The sequence below is a fragment of the Nuphar pumila genome, chromosome 2 (genome assembly GCF_984573655.1).
Source record: "Nuphar pumila chromosome 2, dmNupPumi1.hap1.1, whole genome shotgun sequence".
NCBI lineage: Eukaryota > Viridiplantae > Streptophyta > Magnoliopsida > Nymphaeales > Nymphaeaceae > Nuphar > Nuphar pumila.
The window spans coordinates 131,300,633-131,328,014 of NC_143250.1; the positions used below are offsets into that span (position 1 = coordinate 131,300,633).

The window sequence follows — 27,382 nt, forward strand, 5'->3', positions numbered from 1 at the left end:
CGATGGCCCTTGCCTTTTGTTATGCCAGCAGGGGCCGATGGCCCCTGCCTTTTTGTTGCCAGCAGGGGCCGATGGCCCCCTGCCCTTTGTGCGCAAGCCGATACCCTTGGCCGACAAGCCCGGGGAATCTTTGGAAGCTATATCGTGATGGGGACAGATCATTACAATTGTTGGTCTCCAACGAGGAATTCCTAGTAGCGTGAGTCATCTGTTCGCATTTGACTACACCCCTCTTTTGGCAGCTAGAGTCTTTTGATCCTGCCCCATCTTCTTTTCGAGTCAATTGGGACGGTTGGCCCCAACCCTATGTATCGGAAAAGTCGAGTCTTTGCCTTGCTTTTGCTTTTGTCAGAGTTTGCTTGTTAATATCGCATATTTGCAGCTACGACGGATCCCACTCGCGCTCCGCGACCCGAGCCGTCAATCGTGTACGTCCGCAGACGTCAGCAAGCTCGTAACCCTCCAAGGTAGGGGAAAATTGCACGGAAGACTTGGATATTTGAATTAAGTTCAATTGAACTAAAAGCGACCATTGAATATATATATATATATATATATATATATATATATATGTATATATTTATACGAGTATCCACTTCACTCAAGGATGCGGTTTCGCAAATCCTTGCCCTTTACCTTGCCGTCGCGCTCTGCGCCTAGCCTCTTGCTTTTGCATACGTGTTGGTATTGCCTGGCTGTTGCAGATGACGTGCAGGTTCTTGCTCCTTGCGGATGCCTTAAGGGCATCCTCGTGGAGGATGCAAGGAGCATTTACCACTCTCCCTCTTGCGACAAGAGTTTAGTCGGGAGCGAGCGAACTTCTTAGCGGGTGTTCTGTTGAGAAACCCGTATCTCGTCTATCGAGGCCGGTATCGAGTCATGCGAGACATGTAGATACCCCGATAGCGGATGTGATTCGAGATAATCACATGCATCATGTTGGCACAAGGTACTGCTGTTTCAAAAGATAGAGTAAAGTTGATAAACTTTACATCTTTGTGAAACACTCCTGTTGAGGCTTCTATTGAGGAGCTATACCCCCTTTATCGTAGAGTACTTATAGTCGTGCACGACACGTCTAGTACTGCGATGATCGGATGAGACGGTCGTGCGACCTCGAACAACGCTAAATGCAAACTGTTGTAATCACATAAATGGCCTCACATTCGCCTTCACAGGCAAGATGCTCGAGTGGTTTAAAGACCACAGCATAGAATGGGTCGTTAGTTAAGCAACCCCTAACGCACCCGTTCGCTTCTGGTTGTCTGTCAAGGGAGAGGACAGATCGGTACAAAAACTCCAATGGACAGGTTGTTAACAACCACCCCACGGGCAAAGATCCGGCCTCCCCAGTCATTGGAGTTAGGGGAAAGGGGCTACAATAGTTAGCTTAACACTTCTGCAGAAGTTGGATGCATCCGTGGCACTGCTTTTCAGCCTCTGGGGAATCCTCTCTCGGCTAAAGCCGTCCCCTTTGGAGCGGACTCAACTAGCTATTCGGGTTATTGAAAATACATAGAATAATAGACGCCCGAACTAGTCTCAGTTGTTTCTATGTTTTGCCTGCGCGTACCCGCAGGCCAGTAATATCGGAACATAAAGTCTGTTCACTTTGGTTGCTGGGCCGTGAGATTCGTTGCACTACTGATTCGCTGCACTACTGATTCGCTGCACTACTGACTCGCTTGCACTACTGATTCGCTGCACTACTGATTCGTTGCACTACTGATTCGCTGCACTACTGATTCGTTGCACTACTGACTCGCTTGCACCACCGACTTGCTTGCACTACTTATTCACTTGCACTACGTATTCGCTTGCACTACTTACGTGTTTGCACTGGTTATCTGCATGCATTGCTTACATGTTTAACTGCATATTTGTTTTAAACTGTGTAACTTACTGAATTAAATTACATAATTCAGATCCTTGTAGTCTCTCTTGTGCGCCTACTAGTTTTTCGTGAAACTAACCCATTCTATGGGTACAGGTGATGATTAGGTACACCACAGGCGATGGCGCGATGGCTAGATGGCTCCAAGACGTTCTTCTTCCTGCTCTTAGCTCGCGTCCTGTTGTTTGGGGTTTTGTAACGGATTTTCCTTGGGAGATCCTAATTTTGTACTATTTGGAGAACTTCTTAAATGAAAGTGGCTTTTCCAAGTGTCCGCAAGTAGCATGTGTTGTGCGTTTTGGTTCTTTTAGCTAACGCGCTCAAAGTTGTCAGCTTGCCTTTCTGAAATTAATAAAAGTATAGTCTTCCGCTGATTTCGTAAATCATCTCTGAGATGAAGAGATTCCTTTTTAGTCTCTTGTCTTTTTTTTTTCGAAAGGTTTGCAAGCTTGAAATTTTGGGGTGTTACAGAGCCCCTCCCAAGGCCTCCTCCAAGCCCTATATATATGGGCAGCTCCTCTTGTATTTGTTTAAGGGATTTGGGATTATAGCCCAACCTCTTTAGTTGTTTATGAAACTTATGAGTGCTTTTGCACATTTGTGATTCGGTGTGTTGTGCTTGTTGTGCACAAGTGTTCTTGGGTGTGTATGTTCACACATTTGTTCTCAAGGTTGTTGCGTTATCAACTAAAGTATCTTGTTGAAGATACTTTTACATGGGAGACCCAACAAGGTGTCGTTGGGCTCCCAACTGTCACAATTGTGACCGTTGGGGGCCCAACGACTCTTTGTTGGGCCCCCCAATGAAGGTGCATTTAATGCAGAAAAGAGAAAAAGACAAAATAAGAAAAAAAGGAAAAAGAAAAGAAAAAGTAAAAAACAGAAAAAAGACTATACTGCCCCTATTGGGCGATTTTACAGAAATACCCCTTATCGGGTATGAGTGAATATATATATATATATACATATATATATATATAAATATATTGATTACATGTATATTTTAACAGGTTTGAGAGGAATGGACATTTAGATTGTGTTTCTCCGATTCATATGCTGTCAGTGTGTTGAATTATTACATGCATGCACCAACTCTAGTCTCATATGCAAGCTGTGTTCAGGATTTGGAGATACTTGAAGAATAACCCAGGGAAAGGTATTTTATACACAGGCAATGGTCATTGTGAGGAAAATTAGATGTAAAAAAACGTAGGTCTTTCCCTGTTTTTGAAAAGGAGGGTGATTGTTCATTAAATTTATAAAAAGTTGTTAAAAAAGATAGAGGATTCAAACACCAAACTTGTTTGTTAAACAATGGACTTGTGTAGAGCATAGAACCTGATTCCTTCTTTCCCACATTTGTGCATCCCTCTGCTTATATCAATCTATATGCAGAATTGTTGGTCAATTATGTGTGAAGAATATCCTTGTAATGTGTTTTCTAGTTGGTATATGTTCCAATCACCAGGTTTGCTTGCTTTTATAGGTTTCTGCCATAGATTATTGATGGTTGGTGCTCTATGTCACATAGGTGAGGGTGCGGCAATGTGGAACTTAAAAAAAACTTGGGTGTGGGGGATGCGGGAGGGTATATATATAAAATCTCGGACAGACCTGACTCTGTATACACCGACTAATTCAAACTTGGGTTTACTTTGACCCAGGTCTGAATCCGACTGAGTCAAAGCAAACCCAACAGACCCAGGTCCAATTCAGACCTAGGTCTGCTTTGACACAAGACTGAGTCTGACTTGTGTCATAATAGGTCCAGGTCCAATTCAGATCTGGGTTGCTTTGACCCAAGTATGAATCAGACGGGTCTAAACAGATCCAGGTCAATCAGACCTGACACCTGAGTCTTGACCCAGTTAACACATGGCTGCTTGCTTGCGCTAGGTGTTGTAAATCTATAAAAAAATAAGAAAAAGGGAAAAAGATGAGAGAGAGAGAGAGACTCGATGTGTAGGCAAAAGAGGAGGAAGAAGAGGAGATGGAGGAGGGGGCGGAAAAAGATGAGAAGCCAAAAGGAGCAGGGGAGGAGGAAGAAATGGAGGAGACGGAACAAGAGAAGAGAAAGATGAAGGAGGAGGAGGATGACCCCAGCCCTCTCTCTCTATGTGTGGGTAGGCAACTCTCTCTCTCTCTCTCTCTCTCTCTCTCTCTCTCTCTGCGAGGGCCCTTTTGCAGAGTCCCTGTCACATAGTTGGTGCTTGTTAGACAGGGTCTTTTCTAAGCATAGTCACAAATATCAGTATTGGCTATATCTCAGCAAGGCTATTTCTCGTGATATTATAGGTTTGGTGATAAATCTCAGGGCTTTAAAAAAAATATAAAATATAAAATAACAAAAAGTGACAAAATATCATGTTTAGATAATAAAATACATATATAATAAAAGAAATATGTAAAAAATGCAAAAGAAAGAAGAAAAACAAATGTAGAAAATCAATAAAAATTGCAAAAATAATTGATAATATCATGACATTATCAATAGAATATCGTGATATTTTTGTGATAATATCCTGACACAATCAAATTGGTGATATTTTCAAAATACTGCTGTATTTTACCTATAATATTGTTCACTGAAAATACAGCAATAATATCGCGCTATTTTGAAAATATTGCTGATATCTGTGACACAGTTTCTTAGTTTTATGCATTTGATTGATCAATTTAAAAGATTAATGCTTGTAATGCAGTTTGTTCTTGTTATTTAACTTGAATCTGTTTCTTCAAATTCATATGCAGATTGGGGTGTTCAAGTAGATGTTGTTGGATACTGTTTCTTGAATCACAGTGTCAACTATCAGCCACAAGAGGATTTTCTGCGGTGGATACAATCAGGCACGAAACCCATATATATAGGGTTTGGTAGCATGGTATGACTGCTCTTGAAACAAGTTAAGCATGAATAAATGGATGCTTATGGTTATTGTGATGGTATCATAAGAAAATGCTAGTTTTTGTGATTGATCCATTATCCAACATTAAATGATTTCTTAATATTATTACTTATAAAATGGAAAGGGATATCATATATATATATATATATATATATGTGTGTGTGTGTGTGTGTGTGTGTGTGGTGACTATAGTCACTAGAATTTGAGAACTGGAAATATGAGAACTAATGTGTGAACCATGATTTTCATGGATTTTTTGTTCTTTTCTCTTGAATCTAACCATACGGATGTGATCTACATGCTTGGTTTTATAAGAACCCGCTCTTGAATCATTCGATTTTGATGCACAAATGATATTTTTTTAAGGCTTTAAAATCAATGGCTCATAATCTTCATAAATATTCATGCATTCAAAAATCGCATTGTTTCGTCGAAAATACATGATCCAATGGTTGATTCCTAGCAAATTCACCATGCCAAGCACATCCACATGTTTGGATTTGCAAAAAAAAGAAGTGTTGGAAATGCCCATATTTCTAGTTCTCATATTTGAATTCTCATATTCTAGTGACTCTCTCTCTCTCTCTCTCTATATATATATATATATATAGGAAAATGAAAACCTACCCACTAAAAAACATGACAAACCTACCTAATGGAAAAATTTTGTTGTTTTTTTCAAAATTTTGATTGTACAGATGTGTTCAGCATGATTGATTTATTAGAAATTGACACTTGGATCATGAATCTTGGATAGCAAAAATGGCATTTGGAGCCTCGAAAATTTATGAAAATTGTATGCCGTTGATTTTTGAAACTTATAAAAACCTATCCATGCATCGGAATCAAATGCTCCAAGAACTGATTCCTATAAAAGCAAGCATATAGATCACACTTGTACGGTCGAAATTTTGAAAAAGAACACTAAAAATCCAATAAAACATGTGGTGGGTAGGTTTGGCATGTTTTTTAGTGGGTATGTTTTCATTCCTCTATATACATATATATAATATTTGAACTAGAAATATGTGGACTGGAGTATGAACCGAGATTTTCATGGGTTTTTATTATTTCTTTTCTTAAATTTCACCATACGGATGTGATCTAGATGCTTGGTTTTATAGAAACAGACTATTGGATCATCCGATTACGATGCATAATAAGGATCTTTTAAGGCTTGAAAATCAACAGCTCAGAATCTTCGTAAATATTCAAGTATCCAAAAATTGCATTTTTCAATCGAAAATACAAGATCCAACAGTCAATTCCTAGCAAATGGACCATGCCAAATGCATTTGCAAAAAAGGCGTCGGAAATGCCCAGTTCACACTCCAATTCACATATTTCCAGTTAACGTATTCTAGTGACCCTATATATGAGCTAGAAATCATAGGTGAAAGTTGTATCGACTCATCTAACCACATAGATGTTTTCAGCTTGGATTGCTTGCTAAGGATCAAGCCTGGGATCGTACCTTTTTTTATGTAAAAACATGATTTTTTGAGTAATGAATTTTTGGCACATTGTGGGCTGTTGATTTTTTAACCCCTTTAAAACCTAATTACTTGTCATAATCACACGATTCAAAACTAGTTTCCTACTAAACAAACCTTATAGATGACTTCCGTATCATTTGATCTACAATTCACTAGAATATGTTTACTAGAAATATGTTTACCGGAGTATGAACTGAGATTTTTGTGTTTTTTTTTCCTTAAATCTTACCGTAAGGATGCAATCTACATGCTCAGTTTTATGGCTTGAAAATTGATGGATCAAATTTTTTGTAAATATTCGAGCATAAAAAATTGTTCCTAGCAAACAGACTGCACCGAATGCATCTGAAAGGTCAGTAAAGAGAGGTAAGGCACCTTCAAGCACAAACAAAGTGTCCACCAACAAGTCCAAAGTGCACAAGAACAAATGCCACTAAGGGCACAATCACAAATGCTACAAAGAGCACAATCACAAATGCCACCAAGGGCACACACAAAAAACAATATGTATAAGATAATATTTTATTGAAACACAATATGCAAGAAGCATTACATTGAGAGAGGGGGTTCACCCCTATTTATATACAACAAGGGAACACAATAGAGACGTTGGGGCTGGTTGGACCAGCTCCAACGTCTTTATTGACTAGTCAACTTTTAGTTGACTAGTTCAAAAGGAACTAAAAAAGAAAAAGAAAAAGAAAAGAAACTATAGTTACAATAATAACTATATATATACATATATATAGTACATATATATACATATGTATATATGTACATAATGCATATACATACATTAGTATGCATACATATAAATATACACCCATATATATATATATATTATACATCTACAATATATATATGGATATATACAATTTACAGTGTTCAGCATGTATTTCTTGCTAAGGATCAAGCCTTGGATTGTGCTTTTCTTATGTAAAAACATGATTTTTTGTGTTATCAATTTTGGCATATTGCGAGCTGTTGATTTTTTAACCGGTTTAAAACCTAATTACTTGTCATAATCACACGATTCAAAACAAGTTTCCTACTAAACAAACTATATAGATGACATCTGTATCATTTGATCTACAATTCACTGGAATATGTTTACCGAAGTATGAACCGATATTTACATGGTTTTTTTTTTTTAAATCTCACTGTACGGGTGCAATCTACATGCTCAGTTTTATGGCTTGAAAATTGATGGCTCAGAATTTTTGTAAATATTCGAGCATCAAAAATTGTATTTTTTTTGTTGAACATACACGATGCGACAATCGTTTCCTAGGAAACGGATTGCACCGAACGCATCTGCAAGGTCAGATTCTGGTAAACATATTTTTAGTGTGGTCTAAAATTTCATAAATATTCAATCCTCAAAACATTGTACTTTTTCATTGAAAAAGACCCAATAAAAGTGTTGATTCCCAGCAAATGAACCTTGTTGAACGCATCTGGTGGATCAGATCTGTGAAGAAAGTGCTGGAAATGCCTAGTTCATACCTAGTTCACATATTTGATAGTTTGTATATGCTCGTGACCTGTTTACATAGATACGTACATATTTAGGGTACATGCATACGTATATACATGCATATACTAACAATTTTGCCTCTAGAATTGCTTCGTTAATGTCACTATATATTTGGTTATATAAAACATATATTTTAATGAATTGTAGACATTTTTTACTGTTTGTGAAGCCACTTGAAGATGTGGAAAAGACAACAAGTATCATTCTTGAAGCACTAAAAGATACAGGACAAAGGGGAATAATTGACAGAGGATGGGGTGGCCTGGGCAATTGTAAGTTTGGTTTTCGTTTTTGCTCTCATCTGTGCTACTGCTGGTTAACATGCTTAGTTCTAGTTATCATGTTTCTCCTTTTGAGACGTATTTTCTTTGATGACATCCTCCTCTTAGGGTGTGTTTTTGTGTCATGGAAACAGTGGGTTTTTTTTGTGGAAACGTACAAAGCACGAAGCATTTCCGCGGGCCTCACTATGGCAATGCAAATAGAGGGCTCTCTTTCCTCATGGAAAGAGATCCCCAAAATCAATGTGACCACCCCCCTTTCAGCGGATTCGATTCCCGTGGGGGGGGTGGTCCAACTTTGTTTTTGTAGAGGGAGGTTCCGCACCGATTGCGGCATGGCGCCTCCTGCTTGATGCAATTGCCCCCTTAGGCTATGGTTTTTCTGTGGACTTTTAGGTTTTGAACTGGTGCTTATTTTTTGATGATTCCTAATTTTTGTATGGTAGTTGTTATGCTATTCAGAGAATGTGCTTATCAGTTATCTAACCCTAAGAATTTCAATGACACATGTACGACTTGTAGATGCCATGCATAGTAATCTCAGTGGCAGGCCATGTCATCAAAATCCTATAGTATCCTTTATTGTTTTTCTGAGACAATGTTGATAGAAAACTCAAAATTGCCTCAGATCTATGTCGCATGGACACTTCATATAGCCTAATACACCCTGTAGGTGCAGATGTGATGCGGGTGCGATAGGACATGGGTCTCGCCGCACTGGGTGCAGTCAACCTGCATCCGAGACTGTGTCCAAGAATGGAATTGGTCAACATTGATTTAGTCCATTTTTTTCCTTTTTCTAATATTAAAAAAGCTAAAAAACAGATACAAAGAGAGCCGCATGATCCCTCTGTAATGAAATATGCGGAAAAGAAATGTATGTCCTACAATGGACATTCACACATAGAAATCAAAGAACAAGTCCAAAGGAGGACATACACAAAAGCCAATAATGGCTAGAAAGCATAAAATCTTATAAATGCACAAAAGGGCTTGAAGAAGCCACACATTACAAAGGGGGAGACCCCACTTATTTATAGGCAAGAGAGGAGTGAGGGAGAGTTAGAGAAAAGCAAGAGAGAGGGACCATTGGGAGTCCCAACAAGGAGTCGTTGGGCTCCCAACGGTCACAATTGTGACCGTTGGGGGCCCAACGACTCTTTGTTGGGGCCCCCAATGGCTGTGCATTAAATGCACAAAAAGAAATAAAAAAAGACAAAAAAGAAAAAGGAAAAAATAGAAAAAGAAAAAGGAAAAAAGAAGAAAAGGAAAAAGTCTAAAATGCCCCTATTGGGCGAGATTACAAAACTACCCCTCATCGGGTAGTGAATGAGAACTATATATATATATATATATATATATATATATATATATATATATATATATTACATATATTTTAACACCCTCCCTCAAGCTTTACGGGGATACAACGGAAAGCTTGTTGAGAAGAAACATGAAACGAGGAGCAGCAAGAGCTTTGGTGAAAAAGTCCGCCAACTGGTACTCGGATGTGACATAGGGCAGTGCTATGGTTCCTTTTAGGTATTCATCTCGAACATAGTGGCAATCCATCTCAATGTGTTTAGTACGCTCATGGAAGGTGTGGTTGCTTGCAATATAGATAGCACTCTTGTTATCGCAACACATCTTCGAAGGAATTGAGATGACGATGCCCATATCACAGAGGAGACTTCTAAGCCACACAAGCTCCATGGTTGTAGTGGCCATTGCACGATATTCCGCTTCAGTTGAGGACAATGATACTTTATGTTGCTTCTTGCATCTCCAAGAAATCATAGTCACCTAGGAAAACACAAAAACCAGTGGTTGAGACTCTATCATTGGGATTTCCTCCCCAATCAGCATCTGTATAAGCAATTAAATCAAGGGATGATGAAGAGGAAAGAAAAACTCCCTTAGTTATGGTGTTTTTAATATATCTGACAATTCTTAAGACTGCACTCATGTGCACAGTTGTAGGTGCATGTTGAAACTGACTGACGGAGTGAACTGCATGAGCTATGTCTGGCCGAGTGATGGATAAGTATGTCAGAGACCCAACGAGTTGACGGTAGGGAGTAGGATTCTCAAGAAGTGTCCCACCTTCCAGTCTCAGCTTTGCATTGATAACCTCAGGAGTTTCTGTCTTCTTATCATCCGAAATTCCAGACTTGGCACAAATGTCAGCAGCAAGTTTCATCTGAGAGAGGATGTACCCTCGAGGTGAATATGCAACTTCAATACCTAGAAAATATCTTAAGAAACCAAGGTCAGACATGTCAAAATTTTCTTTTAAAATTTTCTTAATATCATGGATTCCTTGCTCATCACTTCCAGTGATGATCATATCATCAACATATAGTAGTAGAATAACTACAGAGGACCCTGCACTTTTCACAAATAACGCAGTGTCAGTATAACATGAACGAAAATTTAAGCTAGTCATTACAGTACTAAATCTGTCATGCCAAGCTTTCGGAGCTTGTTTTAACCCATATAGTGCCTTTTTTAGTTTAAGAATTTTGTTTTCACCAATAGATACTCCTGGTGGAGGATCCATATAGACCTCTTCACTTAGTTCGCCATTAAGAAATGCGTTCTTAACATCCAATTGATAAATAAGCCATTTTTTAACGGATGCAACCGCAATAAGAGTCCTAACACTAGTCATTCTAGCTACTGGAGCAAAGGTTTCTTTATAGTCTATTCCGTACTCTTGAGCATATCCTTTGGCTACCAACCTAGCTTTATAACGTTCTAATGACCCATCACTTTTAGTTTTAATTTTGAAGACCCATCTACATCCAATAGACTTCTTTCCAGTGGGTAATGAGGTTATTTCCCAAGTTTTAGCTTTTTCAAGGGCACTAAGTTCAAGTTTCATGGCTTCAACCCATTGAGGAATGTTTTTGGCTTCATTATAGTGTGACGGTTCATGATAAGAGTGTAATGCAATTAGGCATGCCCTATATTTAAGTGTTAGGGACTCATAGGAAACAAACCTATTAGGAGGATTGGAGATCCGGCTAGATCTCCTTAAAGAGGTTTCTTCTATGTTGGAATTTTGAGAATATTTTTCTAAAGCGCTAATGGGAGTTTCTTGACCTCGCCTAGCATAGGTTTGAATGGACCTATTTTCAATATTATTACTTGCATTTTCAACATTACTAAGACGAGTATCCTCTAAATCATTAGGAGCATCCTCTTCGTGAGGAGTCACATCTTCTTGAGAGAGAAGATCAAATAAGAAAGCATATTTGCTTTCATCAATATCTTTATTTTTCTCAAAACCGTTCTCATTTTCTAAAAATGTAACATCTTTGGATACATATAGTTTGTTGCTTTTGGGATCGAAGCACCTAAAACCCTTTTGATTTTCTCCGTATCCTAAGAACACACATTCGATAGCCTTGGGAGATAACTTATCTCTTTTATGTGTAAGGACAAAGCACTTACACCCAAAAATTCTTAATCTATTAAAATCGGGTGTTCTTTCAAAAAGTTTTTCATAAGGAGATATATTCTGTAGGGATGAGGATATCATTCTATTTATCAAATAAGTGGAGGTTAAGGCGGCTTCGGCCCAATAGCATTTTGGAATTTCTTTGGAAATAAGAAGAGTCCTAGTGGTTTCCAAGATGTGTCTATGCTTTCTTTCGGCTAGACCGTTTTGTTGGGGAGTCCTAGGACATGACCTTTGATGACAAATTCCATTGGTTTCCAAATATTCTTGAAATTCATTTGATAGATATTCTCCACCGGAGTCGGATCGAAGAATAGAGATATTAGTTGAAAATTGATTTTTGACAATCATATGAAATTTTTTAAAGAAGTTAAAAACTTCGGATTTTAGATTGAGAAAATAGATCCACACATATCGAGTGAAATCATCAATGAAAGTAATATAATATGAGTATCCTCCTTTTGATATGACCGGAGAAGGACTCCAAACATCCGAATGAACTAATTCAAAGGGTCTTTTTGACACAAATGTTCTCTTTGGAAATGGGGTGGATTTCATTTTTCCAAAAATACAACTCTTGCAAACAAAATGTTTCTCATTACAAAATTTCTTTCCAAAGGGAAAGGAGTACATTTTTGAGAAGCTTGGATGTCCAAGTCTTTGATGCCAAGTTTCTATATTTTTATCTTGGACATGATTACAAAATGAGTTAGTAGGAAGTTTCAAGTGGGTCATGTAGTAGAGATCTCCCCTCCTATGGCCTTGCCCAATCCGCTTCCCGGACTGGAGATCCTGTATAGAATAATCCTTGGTTGAGAAGGAGATTTCACATCCATGATCACATATTTGGGAGACCGATAAAAGATTTAAATTAAGTTGAGGTACTACTCTTACATTTGGCACAAAAAAATCTTTTGAAAAATCTAAGGTTCCAAAACTTTTAACTTGTAAAGAGGTACCATCGGCGGTGGAAACAAAGGAATTTTTGGAGTTGCTACATACATTGGATAGTCCATTTTCAATAGGGGTCATATGAAAAGATGCTCCAGAGTCAAGGATCCAAGAAGGCGTACCTGGAGGAGAAGAAGAGGCAATGGCGGCTCCCGAAGTTGATGGCGACTTGAGTAGAATTTGTAGTGCTTCGGATAGTTGAGCAAGGGAGAAGGACTCTTTCCCTTTCATTGTCTCCTTCTTTTGTGAGATTTCTTCAATAATAGCAACTTTACCTTTTGGAGGTTCATTTATCTTTGGACAATTAGGTCTTATATGACCCGGTTCTTGACAATGATGGCAAATGGCTTTCCTATAATTGCCATTATAGTTATTTTGCCTCCCAAAGTGTGGAGGCTTATATGCTTTCATATGATTGCCGGGTTTAGACACGGCAAGAACTTCATCTCCTCCTTTAATCATGCCAAGACGTGTTTCTTCTTGGCATATTTCGGCTATGGCATCTTCCAATGGAAGTGGTTTGGATCTATGAAGGAGGGAGGACCTAACTTGTTCATATTCAGGCCTAAGCCCATGTAAAAATTGGAAAAAGTGTTCTTTCTCCATTTGTTCTCTCCTTATTTCAACATCTTCACTTGATACCCATTTGGGTTCAAGAAGGGATAGCTCATCCCACAAAGGGCCAAGAGTGCTATAGTAATCTCTTACACTCATTTCACCTTGCTTAATGGTACGAATTTTTTCTTGGATGAAGAATTGACGAGCAAGGTCTTTTTGGGTATACATACCTTTCATAAAGAACCATGCTTCATTTGCTAGGCGGAATTTAGCAATGTTGGCGCAAATCTTTAACTCCACGTTGTTCATGAACCATGCAAGAATTTTTGCATGCTTACTTTCCCAATCTTCTACCTTGGATTGGTGATCTTCAATAGCTTTCATGCGAGCATTTCCTTCTAGAGCTTTTTCTTGATCACCATCAATTTTCGTAAGTTGAAGTTGAGGTTCCCTAATGGTGCCCATAACGTATCCCCAAAGCTTTTTACCTTTGAGGTTGTTCTCCATGGCGGCGGCCCACATCATGTAGTTAGTACCATTGAGCTTGAAGGAGAGATCAATCTTTTGTTCTCCTTCCATTATATAATCAAGAATGGAGGATAAACAAAGAGAGATAAAACAAGACAACTTAGCAATATGAATCAAGAGCACAACCAAGGCTCTGATACCATGTAATGAAATATGCGGAAAAGAAATGTATGTCCTACAATGGACATTCACACATAGAAATCAAAGAACAAGTCCAAAAGAGGACATACACAAAAGCCAATAATGGCTAGAAAGCATAAAATCTTATAAATGCACAAAAGGGCTTGAAGAAGCCACACATTACAAAGGGGGAGACCCCACTTATTTATAGGCAAGAGAGGAGTGAGGGAGAGTTAGAGAAAAGCAAGAGAGAGGGACCATTGGGAGTCCCAACAAGGAGTCGTTGGGCTCCCAACGGTCACAATTGTGACCGTTGGGGGCCCAACGACTCTTTGTTGGGGCCCCCAATGGCTGTGCATTAAATGCACAAAAAGAAATAAAAAAAGACAAAAAAGAAAAAGGAAAAAATAGAAAAAGAAAAAGGAAAAAAGAAGAAAAGGAAAAAGTCTAAAATGCCCCTATTGGGCGAGATTACAAAACTACCCCTCATCGGGTAGTGAATGAGAACTATATATATATATATATATATAGGTATTACATATATTTTAACACCCTCCCCCCCCCCCCCCCCCGGTGCTCTTCCCCTTGCTCTTCTCTTCCTCCTCTGATGCTCTCCTCGGCATGGGCTCCTTTGACGCTCCTCGGCATAAGCTCCTCCAATGTGTGGTATCCAGTGATGTAACTCTCTCTCTCTCTCCTCTTCCTCATACTCTCCCCATACACACACACCCAAGTTTTTTGGAAGTGCCGCATCTGCACCCGAACCTATATAACAGCCTCATATACTAAAAATGCTTACCCTTGTGGTATTTCTTCTGAAAGAAAAATATGGTGTTTGAATTTAGATCCTCATATTTGATCTTCCCAAAATGCTCTGGATGCTACATGTGTAACGCCCCGAAATTTTTTAACTTGACAATTAAAGTTTTTTTGAGGAAAATCCCTGAAAGTTTGAACTCTGTTGTTCTGAAAACCCTTCAAAAAGTATCTTTCTATTTTGAAAATCAAGTTTTTGCAAATCCCAGGCACATTAGCTAGACAATCCAAACATGACCACGGCGATAAATAGCAGACAACTGAAAAGAGTACTAAATCCTTAATAAAAAGTCACTGTATAAGGAAAATCAACAGGAGGCCCAACCCCCCAGATTTAAAACAAAAACCCAAAACTCAAAACCCTGCAATGACAGCCAGAAGTCTGGAAGGAAAAGTATAGCCTCGAGCCACGTCGCATGCATCGTTGATTGTTTGTCGCCGCTACTCATCACCTGCCCATAAAAATGGGTCAGTCTCGCGAAAAACTAGTAGGAGTGTAAAAAGAACAAGAACAACTAGCAGGTAAAGCAGTTAAGCATATCATAACAGCAATAATGAGAAAATATATACTGCACAGGAAAACTCACCCGTATGCTAGCACGTAATACCACAAGTATGCAAAAACATCAGCTGAAGGGTGAGCATGCTTAATTTGGTTATCACTTGTTAACCGGCCATGTGGGTACGTACATGGCACATGAGCCGAAACAGTCGAGACCAATCCGAGGGTTTATTATGCTATGTATCTTAAGATACCTCGGTTGACTGACTGAATCTTATCATAAGGGGACGACCGGTGGTTGAGAGAATAAGCCCCCAAAGGCCCAGTAGGGATGCATCCAACTTCTGCAGAAGTGTTAGGCTATCCCCAACGACTCTATGAGTGGGACCCCAAATGGCATACAAAAAAGAAAATAAAAAAAGGAAAAAATACATTTAAAAAGAAATATAAAAACAAAACTAAAAATGTAATTGTTTCTAGAAAACAACTATTAGTACATGTGAAAAGATGAAAATGCCCCTATCGGTCTAACTAAAACAAAATAGATTATATATATATATATATATATATATATTTGTATATATATACACTCATATATATATATATGAGTGTATATATATACAAATATATATATATATATTAACAAATACTGCAGTTGATTTGACCACCAACTGTTTCTCAATGGATGGGAGCTGCTCCATGACGTCTTATTTTATATTGCATATCCTAATAGGGTAATTTACATGAAGGGGTTACATAAAACAAAAATTACACAATACCACCTCTTACAACAATACAAAATAAACAGCAACATACAATAAAATAAGAATACTCCATTGATATGATGCCTCTCCTAAGGATAAAAAGTGTATCCTTGCTTGATGCAAAATTACCAAATTGTCTCTGAGTCTACATGATGTTACTTCTCAACAATGTCAAGGCTCGACCTTTAGCCAGGTTTGGGACTAGCATCAGTAGGGTAGAACTCTGCTAATTGCAAAGTTGCATCAGATCACCATGTTTTTAAGTCTGTTTTTGGTGTAAATTTGTGGGGAGCCTGTTAGCATTCACAAAAGGTAGTTAACACATACATATACACCAGCATATGGGTTAATCTAACTTTAAACTCTTTATATTAATGTTAGCAACATTCACCTGATTAAAATGTCCATTACCCCTAAAAGTCCTGGTACTTTTCAAAATATTGAGTTTTTTAAGGTCTAAAAAGTCACTTTCGCTTTTCAAGTTAAAAGTACAAAAGTATCTTTCTTACTTTCTGAAAACATTTTTTCCCTCCCAAACAAGACATACTCTACCCCTAAAATAGTTCTATATTTTCAAAATAACCACAGATATTTTGTTTTCTGAATAAATTGTATGCTTCTAATATTATTATAAAGTGTATGCAGTTAGATTAAACCATATATACATACATTGTACAAAGAAAGACAAGATTGTGTCTAACACATGGAATGAATTCACAGTTCCCTGTTAATATATATATATATATATATATATATATATATATATATATATATAGAGAGAGAGAGAGAGAGAGAGAGAAATTTATACAACTTAACATTCCCTCCAGAGTTCCAAAAACTTGTAAAGATGATCCTTGATAGTACTGGTGTTTGGCAGCCACAAAGAATATATGGCATAGTTTGTGGTTTCTTTAGACATAAGCTTGCTCATATTTGAGTGGGGATGAATGAAACTTTACTAAGTCGGTGGTAAATATTTTGGCATCAGTGGTAGGCCATGTATGTCGTATCAGCTGTGACATGTTTGCACTATGTCTACTCAGCGATATGGTTATATGTATTTGTGGATTGAAACTCTTCAAACATATAAGGTGCTAATAAAATGTAATTAGAATTTCATTTCAAGTGTCATTGAAGGGAGAGTGGGACTGGATGTAGAACAAATGATTGTGGAAATGAAAAATTGAGTTCGCTGATGATGATTACTGAAAATTCCCTTTTATGGTGATTTAATCTTCCTATAGTTGGAATCCCAAGTACCATCTATGTCCATGGAGTAGGTGGGGTTTTCATGGCATCATATTTTGATTTTAATGCTTTGAGTTCTCATAATTGTTCATTTTTAATTTTTATCTTCGGTTATCTTATCTTTAACCATAGGTTAACTGCCCATCCACTCTAGGTATATCAAGACCTAGTGATGAAATCATTTGTTTCCAAGAGAAATTTCTTATCTTATTCTTTCCTCAGAACTGGATGCTTTGTTAAATTTGGCAATCATTTTCTAGTTTTCTGTGTTTGTCCTAGTACTTTATATATTTTATGGTTGTGTTATGCCTAATAATTTGGCCTTTCTCATTTATACTCTTTGAATGTTGCAGTTCCAGAAGTTTCAGACAATGTTTTCCTTCTTGAAGACTGCCCACATGATTGGTTGTTCCCACAGTGTGCTGCAGTGGTGAGCTATGCTTTGATGTTGCATTCACTTTCAGACAGGAAGTTTAAAGTCTTGAGTGGTAACTGGGGAAAATTCTTGCAGATGAAATTCGGATATTATATTAGAAATGGATCTCATGGTGTCAAATTTAGAGTAGACTCTTGAACTATATTCAGAGACATATATATGTACATATATGTCTAGATACATGTTGAATGAAGTTCTGTTTGTATGCCTTGACCTATAAGTGTGCTTGAACATGGCTGTCAGGAATTTATGTTCAGCATATTTGGTATTAACGTACAGAACTATTGAGATAGAAATCCTATGTGCAGACAGTGTCAATTCAATCTGAACCATATAGATGTGTTCAGTATAGTTTGTTTGAAAGTTGGGAAGAAGCCCGAACTCGGAAGTGGAAGAACAGAAGAAAATCTGAAGAGATGGGAGAAGATGGTAGAGAAGTAATGATAGGGAAGAAAACAATTGCAACTCTCGTCTGTTCATTGTTCATTTCACATAGCTTACCACCATTATAACAAGATGAAAATAGCCCTAGGAACTATATACCCTTACATATTTTTTTACCATACTGCACCATAAGATGCATGACCTTGAGTGTTGAGACTCGCTAGCTCATCATAATGTAGCACATGATCATACAATATTCTCTAGGACAATCCATTCTCTGTAAAAAGTGTTGTCTTCGGGATATCCTGAATTCTATTCATGAAAACATTGCAGGTTCATCATGGCGGAGCAGGCACAACAGCTGCAGGATTAAGGGCAGGGGTGAGCATCTCCAAGAACTCTTTGTGTGCCCATTATATGCATAATTGTGTATTACATACTGTCACACCTAGAATGTGAGGAATTTCAGCCTTTCAAATTAAAGAATTGAGAGTATGTGGCCTCTATGGTTAGTCATCGTAATGTTTGATGAGGTAACTTTGTGGCTATATACATACATACATGTAATGAAATATGCAAAAATACAAAACAATAGCTTCCAAGGCCTTACAAGAACATAAACACAAATTGCACATGCACAAGTCCACTAAGGGACAATTGTAACACCCCAAAATCCCAGACTTGTAACTTTTTAGGAAAATTTTGAAAGCTTTCATTCCTTTTTCAGAGTTTGCATATGTAATTGTGTATTACATATTGTCATACCTAGAATGTGCAGAATTTCAGCCTTTCAAATAAAAGAATTGAGAGTATGTGGCCTCTATTGTTAGTCATCGTAATGTTTGATAAGGTAACTTTGTGGCTATATACATACATACATACATGTAATAAAATATGCAAAAATAAAAAACAATAGCCTCTAAGGCCTTACAAGAACATAAACACACATGCACAAGTCCACTAAGGGACAATTGTAACTCCCCAAAATCTCGGACTTGTAACTTTTTATGAAAATTTTGAAAGCTTTGTAATCATTCAGTTTTCAAAGTTTAAAATAGCAGTTCAACGAAAAATGGTGTTTGAAATGACAAGTTAACGAACCTTGGGTGTATTATAGGCAAACTTTTCCTTTACACAACGGATTTGTAACTCCATACATTCATTGAAAACAAATAGATTCAAAATGAGGTTTTAAAGTTTATACGAAAGGTAGAATTTCAAAGAAACCCTTATACCAAATTAAAAAAAAATGTCCTTAGGAGCAAAACGTCAGAGAAAGAGTCTCATCTTGATATTATCACGTCATCGCGCCATCGTTTGTCATTCTGTCCTAATCATCATATGTACCCATGAAACGGGTCAAATTGATAAAAATTTGGTAGGTGCATAGATATCAAAATTTAAGAACAAAACTAATATATACGTTGTCCCTTTCGTGATGTGTTGTTCAGAATAAGAAAAATGAGCATGATAACCTTGTTTCGATATTAACTGTCCTGAGAGTACACATAGGAGAAATGTAAAAACAGCTGAGACTGCCCAGGGGTTTGTTATTCTATGTATTTTGATACCCCAAACAACTAGCTGAGTCCGCTCCTAAAGGGACGGCCAATGACCGAGAGAGAATTCCCCAAAGGCCACTTGTTCAATGGGATGCATCCATACTTCTGCAGAAGTCATTCAGACCTTCCATCTAGGATAATTTTTGGTAGCCCAGTCCCCTAACTCCGATGATCGGGGACACCGAGTTCAATTGCTACTCGAGTGTAGTTGTTAACAACCTGTCCATCGGAGTTTTTGTATCATCTTATCTTCTCCCTTGATAGAACTAAAAAGGCGAATGGGTACGTCAGGTTCTATTTTAACTGATGACCCATTCTACATGCTCTGGTCTTTCAAACCAACTCGTGCATCTTGCCTGTGAAGGCGATCATCACCATTTATGCGATTTCTTTTTCATCATTGTGCATTTGCACGCTACGAGGTTATCATAAACCTTTCATCCAATAATCGTAGTATTAACATACCGTGCATGTTTGATAGTACCGTTACGATGAGAGGGATATCGGTTTCTCAGAAAGAAACCCCAACATCATTTAGAAATCTCAAAGTCCCGTGCTTTAGGTCTGGGATATTCGAGTCATTTCGGATATCTAAACAAAGGACCATACGTACCACTTAGGGCTACGCAATCGAAGCCCTTTTGTTACGCAAGGTTGAGGGAAAGACTTGGTTCCGAATATGCAAATGCCAAATATTCAAGTAATCACCTACGCCTCGCGTCAACTTAAGATTCATGAGAAGAATTATCCGACTCATGACTTAGAATTAGCGACTGTGGTGTTCGCATTGAAGATATGACGACACTACTTGTACGGGGAACAATTCGAGGCTTTTACTGATCATAAGAGCCTCAAGTACTTGTTTTCACAGAAGGAGCTAAATATGAGGCAACGACAGTGGCTAGAATTTCTCAAAGATTACGATTTCACCCTTTTCTACCATCCAGTAAAGGCGAGCGTGGTAGCTGATGCTCTCAGCCGTAAGGCTTCTAGCATTTTCGTCAACCTATTATACGTTAGTTGGAAGTTGATTGAGGATTTGGTCTCATGGAAACCGTTTACAGTCTCGTCAAATTCTATTAGTCTTTCTAATTTAATATCTCAACCTGAGATATTAGCCAAGATCCTTGTTGGGCAAAAGACTGATGCGCAGTACGAGAAGCTGAAGGCTCGTACACAGCTGACCGATACTCCTTTCCGACTTAAGGACGATGGAAGCATTTGGCTCAAAAATCGTCTTTGGGTCCCAGATGATCCTGTTTTGAGAGACGAGATTCTCGTAGAGGCCCATAAATCCAAATATACGATTCACCCGCGAGGCACGAAGATGTTCAAAGACTTGCAACGTGGATATTGGTGGAGCGGAATTAAGCGAGACGTGGCTGAATACATCTCTAAGTGTTTGACTTTCCAACAAATTAAAATCGAGCATCAACGACCTGGCGGAGTGATGCAGCAGATGAAAATCCCACAATGGAAGTGGGAAGACATCACTATGGACTTTATCGTCGGTTTGCCTAGGACACAAAGAAAGAACGATGCGATTTGGGTGATCGTTGACCGACTCACCAAATCGGCTCATTTCCTATGGAAAGATAATACACATACAAGCATGAATACTTTATAAAAGAAGTGTTCACAAACACTCTCACAACACTTGAACAAAATACGCAAAAAGCGTAAAAGTAGTAAACATGCAATAATGCATGTATTGAATAAAAAGAACAATTGCTTGAGACTCTCAAGCTTAAGAAATACAAAGGGGGAACACCCCTATTTATACAAGTGCCAAAAGGTGCAAAGGGGGGCTCCCAAAGGAGTCGTTGGGAGCCCCCAACGGTCACATTTGTGACCGTTGGGGGCCCCCAACGACTCTATTGGGGGACCCCCAATGCACTTTAAATAAAATCAAAAAAGAAAAAAGAAAAGATAAAAAAGAAAAGATAAAAAAGAATTACAAAAAATAAATAAGAAAAATTACAACATATTCCAAAAGGAATATGCGCAAAACAGGAAATTACAAAAATACCCTTTCGGGTAAATATATATATTTATATATAGAGAGATATATGTACATATAATATATTATATGTAAATGTATCTCTATGTATATAAATATATATATATATATATATATATTTATATTTACAATAATGATTTTAGGAGATACATTTTAACACCCCCCCTCAAACTTACGGTGTGATAACCGCAAGTTTGTCAAGAAGGAAATGAAATCTGGGCGAACATAGAGATTTTGTGAAGAAGTCGGCAAGTTGATACTTAGATGTCACATATGGTAGATCAATGACCTTCTTCAAGTATTCTTCTCTGACATAATGACAATCCATCTCTATATGCTTTGTTCGCTCGTGAAAGGTGTGGTTCTTGGCAATGTAGATTGCACTTTTATTGTCACAACATAGCTTTGTTGGTTCTTCGACAACCACTCCCATGGGTGGCTTGGTTCTGGGGTAGGTACTTGGCTGTGCGCTTGATTTCGCATGGCGCTAGCCAATGCTCTAAGGAATCCATGATGAATCCCCGTTGATCTGACCATTCGTCAGATGAACCTTCGTTCGACCCTCGAACCATCCTTAAAATACCCAGATGATACATAAGTCAATACTTGAAAGAGAAGAGTAATATCAAAAAGTTTATCATATTTCCGAGTAATAGAGATTACAAAAGCCCAGCAGTGCTGGTATAGGAGGGCACTTACAAAAAGTTAAAACAAAAACTGTCCACGGTACAAAAACCAACGAGTTTATATCCTTTAGGGATGATGAGAGTACTTCCTCAAGTACTCTCTTGCGATACCCGTGCGCCTTAACCCGCGTAGAGGGGGAAAAGGATGCAAATCCTCATTCGGGACTCCTTGCCCGTGAAGAGGAGTAGTAGGGGAGTAATGTGGTGAGGCATCCGGTGCATAGGGTGGCGAAGCCGGAGTGTACACCGGAGAATCCGGTATGTACAGCGGTGGAGCTGGTGTGTATACCGGGAAATCCGATATGTATAGCGGTGAAGCCGGAGTGTTTACCGGAGTATCCGATATATACTGTGGCGAGTCTGGGGATGGTGTGTAAATTGGTGAGTTGGGGGAAGGCATATGAGTGGGTAGAGCGATGTCCTGAGCACTCTCTAGGGGTAATATTTGTCCATCACACGATGGTGTGTCATAAGTACCATGGACAGAGGATGCTGTGTCTTCCAGATCTTGTGCTGCAGTCCCCCTTCTATCGTATGCTTCCCTGAGTTGACAATTATCCATCGTATGTCCTTCTTTGCCGCAAAAATTGCATCCCATCTGGGCTTGCTAGGGGGATTCTGCTTCAGAGGATTCCCGAGAAGTGTGTCGATTAACTAAAACATGATTTGGCACACGACTTCCTTCCCGAAAGTGCACTGCTGCCCATGTCGCGGCTAGCAGTGCCTGGTAGGTATCCGGAAGCGTAAAGCCCCAAGAATCCGCAAAAGTGGGAGGGGGCGGCCCGCTAGTCCAATGATCTGAACCGATAGAAGAACGCTCAAGTCTTCCTACCACAGAGCTTCTGCCCCTCACAGAACGACAGCGCGTTCTTCTTGCGCCCCTTCTGCGTCCCAATCTTTCACCATCCGGAGGGTTCATTTTCTTTGGACAAGAAAAATCCCAAATACTCATGTAAGGTATACTCTAGTCTAATAGTATAGAAAAAGAGAAATTAAATTACTTACAGCGCGATGCGGATGCTCGATGACCAAGAATCACTGTTTCGATCTGCTCTGATACCAAGTTGTAACGCCCCAAAATTTCGAACCTTATAAATTCCTTGAAATAGTTGGAAAATACCTTTTCTTTACAGAGTTTATTTCTAAATCAACGGAAACGATTTCTTTTAAAAGAAAAAGGACGGGTTTGACAACCTGGGGCACGTTAGCGAGAAAAACAAAGATTTACCATGGACGATCTGCAATAATACTTAGGAAACCATTCCTTCTATTTGAAGAGAGTATCAAGTTTGTACAAAATTTGGGTTTCCTCAAGGGAAAACCGTATCAAAAACCAAAAATGTCAAGGATAAGCACTACGAGCAGAAACAGTGGATCCTTAAATCATCTCGCAGTCGCGTCATCGCCTGATGCACCTAATTGTCACCTGTGCCCATGAAATGGGTTAGTTTTGCGAAAAACTAGCAGGAGAGTACAAAGACAGAAAGAACTAAATTAGGCATAGATAATTTATGCAGCAGGTAGTAACGAGCGAACTAAGCAGATAGACTGGAGGAATAAGCTAAGTACAACAAACTGAAAAGGTGTGCATGCTCAATTTAGTTATTACTTGATAACCGGCCATGCGGGTACATACATGGCACGTGAGTCGAAACAGTCGAGTCCAAACCGAGTGTTCATTATGTTAAGTATTTTAATATACCTCGGTTGTCTGACTGAATCTTATTCCTATGGAGACGACCGATGGTCGAGAGAGTAAGTCCCCAAGGCCTGATAGGGATGCATCCAACTTCTGCAGAAGTGTTAGGCTAACTTATGTAGCCCCTATCCCTCCCCCTATCCTCCGATGACTGGGGAAAAACGGGTCTTTTGCCCTTTTTGAAAGCCATAAATGGACTGTCCATCGGAGTTGGTACCCTTCGTCCTCTCTCTTGACGAAGCAAGGTTGAATTGAGCGCGACGGGGTTTCTTAGCCGTTGCCTCATTCTTCATGCTCTGGTCCATTAGACCGAAACGAGCATCTTGCCTATGAAGGCGATCCCACTCTTATATGTGTTTTCAACAACCTGCACTAAGCATTAATCGAGGTCATAAGACTCTCTCATCCAATCATCGTAGTACTAACATGTCTCGCATGTTTTAGAAGTACGCTTACGAGAAAAGGGATACAGGTCCTTAATAGGAGCCTCGGGAGTGTGTTTCGCAAAGATATAATGTTTTTTTTTTAAATCTATTTTAACATATCAAACCTTTCGAAACCAACACAATCTTGCCAACATAAGGCATGTGATTTTCTCGAATCTGACATCCGATGACGCAGTGTCTGGGTGCTATGTAAGTCACGACACTGGTTTTGGTAAATGGGTTTCACAAAAGAACCTATCACCCAACAACTTGGTCTTGCTCCAGATCAAGGGTTTTCCCAAAACGTATCGGGTGAAAAGAGGAATAGGTATTCCTCTCGAATACTCTGAGTCTATGGCAAGGAAAAGAAACAAAAGATAATAATGCGAAAAGGAAGTGCCTGGGCGCGAAGCGCGACGGCAAACAGGAACTGCGAAAGCAAGGGACAAGGATCGCGAAACCGCGTCCTTGAATCAAAAGACAGTAAATAGTAACTATGAAAGCAAAAGCCTGGGCGCAAAGCGCGACGGCAACAGAAACAGAAAGTGCGTAAGCAAAGGACAAGGACCGCGAAACCGCGTCCTTGAATTAAAAGACAATAAGCAGTAAATACGAAAGTAAAAAGCCTGGGCGCAAAGCGCGACGGCAAACTGAAATGCGAAAGCAAAGGACAAGGATCGCGAAACCGCGTCCTTGATTTAAAAGTGTACTTATATACATATAAGTATATAAATATATCATTAAGTCCTTTCGATTATCAATTATTTAAGCTTGATTTAATTATTTAAGTCCTTGTGCAACTTCTCCTACCTTGGAGTATTGCGAGAATGAAGCCGTCTACGAACGTAAGTGATCGTCGGTTTAGTTCGTGGGGCGCGAACGGGCTCCGTTGCGTAACACTGCAAAAGTACGTAGTTTAGCATGTATAAAATGAAGATAGGTAGGGAGAAAGCTCGGTTTCTCCGCAACTCAATGCAGGGGTCATCAGCCCCTACCGTTACGAAAGAGAACGGGGTAGGGTCCAATGACCCATGCCACTAAAAGGAGATGGGTGCAGGGGCCATCGGGGCCCTTGCTGGGTTTTTAAAAGGAGGGGCAAGAGCCTTCGGCTCCTGCCAGCCTTCTTAAAAGAAAGGGGCAGGGGCCGATGGCCCCTGCCAAAGGAACGAGTAGGGAGGAGGGAGCGCAGGGGCCAAAGGCCCCCCTGCGGCTCAAAAGGAGAGGAGGTTGGGGAGTGCAGGGGCCAAAGGCCCCTGCCGAGCCCTTGCTCGACAGAAAAGAGACAGGGGCCTCTGGCCCCTGTCGGTTTAAAAGAGGGGCAGGGGCCAAATGGCCCCTGCTTGGTTTCCGAGGGGTGGGGCAGGAGCCTTCGGCTCCTGCCCCCCCCTCTCTTAAGGGGAAGGGTAGGGGCCATCGGCCCCTACGTGGAAAGGGAAGGGCAGGGGCCATGGCCCCTGCCGGAAAATTAAAAGGGCAGGGGGCTCCGCCCCCTGCCTGCTAAGAAGAGGAAAGCAAGGGGGGCGGAGCCCCCTTGCTTGTCAAAAAAGAGGAAGGCAAGGGGGCGGAGCCCCTTGCCTGTCGAGATAAGAGGAAGGCAAGGGGGCGGAGCCCCTTGCCTGTCGTGAAAAAAAAGGAGGAAGGCTCGACAGGGGCCGCCGGCCACCTGCCGGCCTTCCGGCGAATCAGGGGGAGGAAAAAGGAGGAAAAAGAGGGGGGAAAAGGAGGGAGCTACCTGGGCTGCCGTGAAGGGGGGTTCGCCGGAGAGGGTGGCGCCGTGAAGAGGGGGGGGGGGTGTCCTGTGTCGGCAAAAAGGGAGAGGGAGATGGAGTCGGGGGAAGAGAGAGCAGAGGGGAGAGAGATGAGAGAGAGAGTCGGGGGGGGGTCGGGGGAGGCTCGTAGGCCCTCCCCTCTCCCCTCTCGTCTTTTAATAGGGAGGGGGCGCACACAGGGCTCGCCCCCTGTGTCGTTGGAGGCTCCCCTCCCCCTGTGGGCTGCCAGTCCCCTCGAAAAGGGTTTTCGAGGGGCTGGCACAGGTTGGATCCGGGTCGGGTCTGGACCCGACCCGGGTCCGATCTTAATTTTTTTTTTTATCTGGTTTTACACCATTAATTTCAAGAGATGTTCCATCCGCAGTGGAAACAAAAGTGGGGGAAACATTTTTTGAGAAATCGGAAAGTGAAAACATGTTTGGGGACATATGAAAAGATGCACCGGAGTCCAAAAGCCAAGAGACTTTACCTGGAAGAGATGAGGTAGACACGGCGGCATCGGAGGTAGCTCCCTTGAGTAGGGGTTGAAGGGCTTCCATTATTTGATTTAAAGAAAGTGACCCACTTAATGATGCCTCCTCCTTCTGTGGAACACCGGTGGTAGCCATTGCGAGAAGCTTTTTCCATTTGGGACATATGGGTTTGATATGTCCGGGTTCTTTACAAAAATGAAAAATAATTTTGCTATAGTCCATTTTTTCTCTTGGCCCACCATTTTCACCTTGATTTTGTGGTTTAAAATATGGGGGACGATAAGCTCTTACATTGTTCCCGGGTCTTGATACGGCATTGACCTCATTACTTTCTTCTTGATTACAAGGAACCATAAGAACACTTGATCCATGTTTACATAAACTCATACGAGTCTCCTCACCACTTAATTTGGTGAGTACATCTTCAAGAGAGGGAGGAGAAAAAGATGATAGGAGAGAGGACCTTATTTGCTCTAATTCGGGCCTTAGCTCATTCAAAAAATTGAAGAATCGATTTTCTTCAAGTTGCTTGTGACGGAGTTCAATTGCTTCTCCACTCCATTTTGGTTCAAGCGTGGCAAGCTCATCCCAAACGAAGGAAAGATCGGCAAAATATTCCCTAATAGTCATTTCACCTTGAGTAAGAGAGAGAGTCTTCTTTTGAAGATAATACTTATGAGATAGGTCCCTTGATGTATACATTTTTTCAAGATAATGCCAAGCTTCCGATGCCTTTTTGAATTTAATAATGTTGGCATTAATCTTGGTTTCAACGGATGAGAAGAACCAAGAAAGAATTTTGAAATTCTTCATTTCCCACTCATCGTGTTTCTTAGAATATTCTTCAAGAGCTTTAACTCTTTC

General features: G+C 39.8%; 1 protein-coding gene across 3 annotated transcripts in view; it reads left to right on the top strand.

The window, feature by feature from the left end:
* Positions 1 to 27,382, top strand: part of LOC149847120 (sterol 3-beta-glucosyltransferase UGT80B1-like) — a 249,396-nt gene that overhangs the window by 177,161 nt on the left and 44,853 nt on the right. For 2 of the 3 annotated variants that reach the window (XM_089996829.1, XM_089996830.1), the window contains exons 10-13: positions 4,646 to 4,776; positions 8,003 to 8,105; positions 17,418 to 17,494; positions 18,218 to 18,265. In XM_089996829.1, the coding sequence (XP_089852955.1) occupies positions 4,646 to 4,776; positions 8,003 to 8,105; positions 17,418 to 17,494; positions 18,218 to 18,265 (359 nt within the window). Of the gene's footprint in view, positions 1 to 4,645; positions 4,777 to 8,002; positions 8,106 to 17,417; positions 17,553 to 18,217; positions 18,266 to 27,382 lie in introns of all 3 variants that reach the window. The other variant, XR_016430342.1, reaches the window with a different exon arrangement.